The sequence below is a fragment of the Medicago sativa genome, chromosome 3 (genome assembly GCF_051527215.1).
Source record: "Medicago sativa cultivar Bolivia chromosome 3, Bolivia_mono, whole genome shotgun sequence".
In the NCBI taxonomy this organism is placed as follows: domain Eukaryota; kingdom Viridiplantae; phylum Streptophyta; class Magnoliopsida; order Fabales; family Fabaceae; genus Medicago; species Medicago sativa.
In genome coordinates, this window is record NC_140751.1 from 96,948,623 (window position 1) to 96,956,217 (window position 7,595).

The window sequence follows — 7,595 nt, forward strand, 5'->3', positions numbered from 1 at the left end:
GGACTTACCTCTCATTTCTCACTCAGCTCAAAAGTGATTGTGGGGTTGGGTTTATTTTATCATAGTTGCCTCAAAAATACTTTTTTTTTGCGTTTCTTAAGTTCTCTTCACGGGGGTTTATCTTATCATAAAATTTGTCTTATAGAAACCAAAATAAAAGCACAAAATTAGCCTTTTCTTGCTTTGGACCGTTACGTTATATATGTCTGTTATGCGTAATGCTCTACTAAATATAAAGGTACGTAGCCGAGGGAGTAAAAAAGAGAAGAGAGCATCTTTTATTCTTTTCAGAACACATGCATCTTTGCATCAAATTTTAATCATAAGAGAGAGTACTGAAGGAACACATTAACACTTATATTATTAAATCGTTGATACTGAAAAAAAGTACATGGGCTAGCTAGATACATAGCTAACTGCCGAGATACACTAATCAGCGCCAACCATACTCGAAATCAAAATATTCCAACCTAAAGATTCCTAGCTAGCTGGATACAAGAAAATCAAAAGAAAAACGAAAGTAAACATTGATAGAGACCAAAAATAAGTAACTATCTCTAGGAAATATTATAGCCTCTCTCAATTATCTCTTCTTGGACATCAAACCTGGAATTAAAAATAAAAAAAGGAGCACATTAATGCATGCAATGTAACTCTAATATATATATATATAATATATATATAGCAGTACATGCATAAAAAATATCAGAATTGGATATACATCTAAAAATGAATTGGATAATCATATTTTATTAAATGATATCAGAATGAATTACCAGATTGAGAAGTTCACGATAAATAGGAAGATCTTCCAGTACTAGATTCCCTTGGACCGTTGCATCGGTAGCATTCCATTCTATTGGCGAAGTTATGCTCGTTACACCCAGACCTACACATTTCAATTCTCGGTAATGTCAGTAGGAGTTTCATTTGTCTCATTATAAGGGTCGCATTAATAGTGTCACGTTAAAAGTTTCATATTTGATGAGAGATGATCATGTTTATAAGTGAAACTTACAAACCATTTTTATGAGATTTTGTTAGGTCCAACCACAATATTTATAAGAAGTATCACGTTAACATGACACTTATAATGAGACGGAGTAAGTATATACTAGTATATATTATAAGTTCCAAATTAGGACGAAGTAGCAAGGTATAATGAAAGAAATGATTGACATGAAACCTGGTGCATATCCAGTCACCGGATTTCCAGCCGGGGCGAGTGGAGGCACCACCACCGGCGCTGCCTCCTCCAAAACCGTATGGTGATCTCAATAATCGTGGCATGTCTGAGGAGTCAGAGGAGAAGGTATCAATATCCTTAGGGGCACCACATTTGAAGCAGCTGGAGCGGCTGGCAAAGTTGTGAGCTCCACAGTTTCCAACAGTACAATACCAGTCACCAGGACGGACATCAGGGCCGGTGGTGAAAGGAAAAGGGGAGCTAGAGCCTCTTCCACCAAGAAAGGAGCCACCAAAATCAACGGCGCTGCCGCCGCCAGAAATCATTCTTGACTCCCCACATCGTTGGCAAGATTCTCTTCTTTGAAAGTTGAGGTGGTTGCATGTCCTGCAGTTCCAATCTCCTGGTCTGCTCATCTTTCTGCTTAAGTCTGTTATACACAAATATCAAATATTAGAATGAATGTGTATGTTAACTTTAACGTTCATTCTGTTATACAAAATTCAGTTATGTCAGTTTGTAACAAATATTTACTTACCTCACTTAGTTTGGAAGGTAGTGATGGACAGAGTTGAGTAGTAAGTACAAGAGAAGAGAAGTAGAGTGAGTAAGTTGAAATGAAAGTGATGAGAAGAGTAATTGAGATTAAGGTGGCTTATATACTGCCAAAATTATTCAAGTCCCTCCTTCCCTCCCTCGATTTTCGGACAAATCTCTAGCCAGCCAGTGCGCACTAGGGTAGGGTGAACCTCTCCTCAATTCTTTCTTTTTGGCTTCCTTCAACCAATTGCCATGTCATCAAAAACTATATTTGAAAATAGGTTTTAATGAATTTTCCAATGGCCACTCCATTTTATCCCATTTATACTCCCTCTATTTTTGTTTTTTTTTTTTTGCCTAAATTATATATCCTCTACGCGCAACTGTCTCTTTTAAGTTTTATATTAATCCATAAAACCTTGTGAGACCCCAAATATACTCCCTCTTTTCTACCAATGAAATATCTAACAAAAATCATTGGTATTTAAAAAACTTGTTTGAGTAATAAATTTATCATGTGCGTTAATTTTACATATTTATCCATGTAATTAGTAATATTATGTTAAGGAAACAAATTAGGTTTTTCATGTTGGATTAATTAATTAATTAATCAATTATGGATTGACAATCATCAATTATTATAAGTTAATCTTATAATATAAATTATGGTCTATTGTGTTAAGAACTAATTAGTTGATGAATATGTGTGATTGGGCTATTGTTTCTAAATGGACCGTGATGGGTTGGACCATTTAGCTAAGCCCAATGAGAGGTCCCTGCCCTCAGCCGTTTAGCTATTTAAACGTATCCCATCAGACAGTTAATTATTCTGAATGTCATGGTGAAAACCTAGAGCTAGACGGAATGAGGGTAGTTATCCCTCTCATAGTTGTCGGCGTTGTCTACGTTTATCCTTCATCAACCTAATTCAAAGGTACACAATTTCTTGTTCCTTCTTTTGTCATTGATGATATGCTATAATTTGTATCAGAGCCTAATAGATACGATTATGGCTATTCTAATTCTGATTATCAAATGCTTGTTTGGCTATCTCGTATGAATTTATACATGAACTCACGTCCAATCATGACGGCTGTTAATTCATTGTTCACACAAACCCTTAATTATTTGATTGCGATCGAAACTTTTATGGTTGATGGAATTGTGTGAATATATGAACTTTGTGTAAATTCCAATTGTTCATTCTCTAAATATGTTGTTTTATCTGCGTGAATGTGTACATTAATATAGATTCAAGCAAATCTTTTGTTTTGGATTTTGTTGAATTACGTTCCTTGTAATTCTACTAGTAAGATACATATCATTACCCGATAAGTATAATTCTTGAATCAAGGTGTTATTCAAGTCGTGGGTTTTATATGAAAGTCATAGAATTTCGATCTCGTTTTCTCCTTGAATCCGCAAAGAAAAGCGACGAACCCTAACCTTGAGATCTCCAATGATTTCTTGATTTCTAAAGTTAATACGTAGCTTCACATCGAGAAACAAAGAGATCGAACCAGGATTATTCCGGGTCAACACAACCCGGTTTTTTGTTCCATTACCTGATCTGATTAAAAAAAAAAAACTGCTGCCTATGCCAAATATTCTGGGGTAAAATTATAATTTCTTTTGTACCCAAAATATTCGGAAGATTTGATTTATTTTATACCCTTAATTTGGGATTTAAATTACTTTTGAAATCTCTAAATATTTGATGCAAATTGATATGAGTATCATATACTCTTTTAAGTCATATATTCATTAGATTTGAGTCTATAATATCCTATGAGAAAATATTCTTTTATGGTAATAACACTTATGTGAATTAGTTTTAAAGTGTTATGATTGTGAAAATTCTTAGGCTCGGACTTATATTCTTGCATCAAATATTCTATATTAATATATATTTTGAGATTTGTTGATACCCTCAAAATTATTTGTCTTGTCAAGAATAACTTGACTATTATACTATATATATTCTTGATTTGTGGGTTTCAAAATTTTGTCAAATCTTAAAAGGATCGTTGAGAATAATTTCTCTTTAAATCATATATTCTCAATATTTGAGCCTAAACTATTTTGAAAACTCTCTCCTATATTAGTAACACTAACTATTTAATCAATTGAAATGTTACTATTGTGAATTTGTAGAAGGCTCAATTTATTAGTTTTAATGCCAAATATAATTAATCTAAATTTTACAATTTTAAATATTATTGGCATTATAAATATTCTAATAAATTATATTCTTTAATTCATATTGTCTTAGCATAAAGATCCAAAGTTTACTAATTGATCATTCTTTTAGCGACATATTTAAACTAAGACACTTGTCTTTGATTCTTGTCACAAATTGTTTTGAAGGGTCCTAATAATATTTTGTTTTCAAATGAGTATAGTGAGTTGTATATATATGTCATTTATATTAATTGAATCTAAAATTGGCATTTTTCTCTTTAATATACATTATGCTTTCTACTATACTCTCTAATCTAGACCCGTAATTTATTACTCTAAATTTTGTGACAAACACCATTAACTATCTAATAATGTGTCTTGTCGCAATTAAATATTTGGATCACAATTATGTTAAACTATGTATTTTTATATATAGTGAATAATGCATTGTTGCATTTTTTATGCTAAAATTCTAATTATGAATTAAAATTTGTACGCCTCTTTGTTGTTTATCCGTTAACTATTATCAAAACAACTTATTAAGAATTGAGGCAATTTTTTAAAATATGTATCATCCTTACATCTGAATTCTTATATAAATCATATTGAGTTATAATTAGAGTCTCACATATATTTATTTATAATTGCTTATTCTCTATTGATGAATATTTTGAGATGACTATATTATAAGATATTCTCTTTAAGTCATCAAAGGTCATTGACTCTAAGTATAAGGATGAATGTCACACTTTGTGAGGTAAGTTGTTATTTAATTATTTTATCCTCTTGTGACTTATTGCTTATTATTGCACATATGAAGAAATTTAGTTCTTCTTCTCTTTTGTTGTGCAATTATGATATCCTATATAGAAGTGAAATTCTTTTTCCAGAATATTCTAAACAGAACTCTGTTGTTATATACTATTTTCTTACTATAATACTCCATTTTGTATTTATGTTCTTTGTAATTTATAGTGGGCGTATTGAAAATTTTATTCTAAGAGTTCTATTCTGGATAAATTAGAAAACTATTTGAAACACTTGTATTCCAAATAATAACTTTTGTTATTATACTACTTCATATAAAAGAAATTATAAAGTCATATTCATGATGTGCTAATTTAAAATATTATTAAGCACATTTTTCTATCATTTGAATATGACCGAAGTTGAGTAAATTAGGTACAATTAATTGTATCATATTCTCTTAAGCATAAAAATTATTTATTTGTATAATTGTAATCTCACCTATCGTGGGTACAATTATGCGAATTTTGTTAAATAGATTAGCATTATATTGGTAACAGTCATACCCTATCGGTGTGTTGTTATTAATATAATTGTTATTATTCAATGTACCTAAAATGTTTATACTTATGTCAATTATAATTAGAATACTCTATCAATGTTTAAATTTTGAGACATAAGAATTGTACATTGTGATGATATAGTTCTTACTTATTATTATCCTTAAGGTCCTCGAATGATATTACAATAAGTAAGTTAATATATTAAAAGACATGTAGAAAATTGTATAAATTTTGCAATTCAATATTATTATATTTTGAATTAAATTTCTACCTAAATGTGATTATATATATATATATATATATATATATATTTTGGATCGCTATTATCCCTTTGTTATGTGAGTGACGGACATACCCTATCGGTGTGACGTTACTTAACATATCATTTTGTGATAGAGAAATAGTTGAATATTTTATTTAAAATATTTTCAAACTTTTAATTCAACTATCATGATTAGTTCTCTATCAAGTGGGAGAATCATTGCTATGTATTGTGTAACGTGATGGACATACCCTATCGGTATGACATTACTTAACATAATCATCCTTTTGTGGGTAAGATAGTTTAACTATCATTCTCCACCAAGTGGAGAAAATATCATTCTTCAACAAGTGAGAAAAATTCTACATGTCAACTAACTATATCTCATAAACAAATATATTTATTTGTTTCATAACTTTAGATATGAAGTTATTGTAGAGACTTATATTGAGGATATTAATTATGATATTGCTATTCTTTAATACTTATGGAAGCTTATGACTATTTTCTCTTATATCCTCAGTAATAATAAAATATAAGTCTTGTGTATTTCCGCTGCGTGTAACCTGATATTTTTTCAAATGTGTTGAAGAATAATTGTAGCATTTGAGTTTTGAGTGAGTTATTAAAATTGTGAATAGAGTCTCATATCCTATTTTATAATAATAGAGACTTGTCTCACTCATATGATGATAAATCTTTTATATAATCATCATACTATGTCATATAAAGGTTACTATATTTATAAAATTCTTTGAAATTTTAATTGTGAAAAAGGAGATTTTGTGTTATAAATTTCTTAAATGAAAATTTACATTCTCCTTAATTCTAAATGCAGAATATGTGGTTAACTACGAAACCCAATTCCTGATGATATATGTCATTGATAAAATATGTATTTGAGGGGTTTTATATTATCCTTGAGTTACCACTTGTGTTAATAATTCTGCTATGCTTATGTGCAAAATATGTGGTTGAGTTCATGAAACTCTGTTAGTTAAAATTATATAACCACTTATGTTAATAATTTTGCACTATCAATTAAGTATCCCACTGTTGAATATTACATTATTATAATATCTTTATATCAGTGATCACTAATGAGAATCTCACTTACTCTTGTTTATATATATATATATATATGTGGGATCAGTGGGAGTCTGTACACAACATTATATATTATGAGCTCAAATGAGAAATCTCACTCTTGTTTATATATGTGTGAGATCAAGAGAAATGTGTACACAATATTATTCTCGTTATCGTCATATACTCTTGTGCACACTATAAAATATGACATAGCTTATGATACTTTAAACTTTAGTCTCATTCTATTATATTGAGATATATATTAAAATTCTATCAATCTCAATGAGCATCATAATTGGATGCTTAAGTCAATTTTGTTGGAATATGCACAATAACTTCTTGGCATGCAAATATACATTGTGCTTCTGTTTTACCAACATTCCACATTTTTTGAGGTCATAAATAGTAAGTACAGTGTATAATATCAATACTCCTATCAAGTATGATATTGTGTTCTTGTGGTACTTATAATTTGAGATAATCATAAATGTTCTTTTGTTAATGACATTCTAGTGGCCACATTAATCCACGTCTTTTTCTTTAAACTAAGTGTCTATGTTAATCCAATTTGGGGATTATTGAATTTCCTATTTTGCTTTTATGGATTTTCATAGTCACATTTTTTGTAAAACTTGGATTAATTGAATGTCGTAGAACATTTATTGATTTTGACTATATGTAATTACACTCTTAATAGGCTATCCCTATAAGTAATTACTATTCGTGTACCTAGGTGGATATAGGACTTCTGTAATATTGAAAACTCATTGGCAGAACCACTAACCACAGACTTATATATATGAGTATTGTAACTCATAATGATTTGATCAAGTCTATGTTATTTTGGGTTAGTGGGAGTTTGTTATAGCATTTTTAAAATGCTTGGGCCATTCTTTAATGACACATTCTTTTTTAATTTAAATGTGTCACTATAAATTCATCATTTGTTAGAAAAGTGAGTCTTTAATATGTATGATTTGTTTTCCCTGTCGGATTCAATTTCTACAACATTAAAGCTTACTTCTCT

The 7,595-nt window shown here is 29.9% G+C and overlaps 1 protein-coding gene across 1 annotated transcript; it reads right to left on the reverse strand.

Moving 5' to 3' along the window:
- Nucleotides 1-336: 336 nt before the first annotated feature.
- Nucleotides 337-1,860, reverse strand: LOC146942514 (RNA-binding protein csdA-like). Its single transcript, XM_085756473.1, has 4 exons — nt 1,725-1,860; nt 1,187-1,616; nt 777-889; nt 337-606 (listed from the first exon to the last, which is right to left on the reverse strand). Exons 2-3 carry the CDS (start codon nt 1,600-1,602, stop codon nt 790-792), a joined length of 516 nt encoding a protein of 171 aa, XP_085612599.1. The 5' UTR covers nt 1,603-1,616; nt 1,725-1,860; the 3' UTR covers nt 337-606; nt 777-789.
- Nucleotides 1,861-7,595: the final 5,735 nt, after the last annotated feature.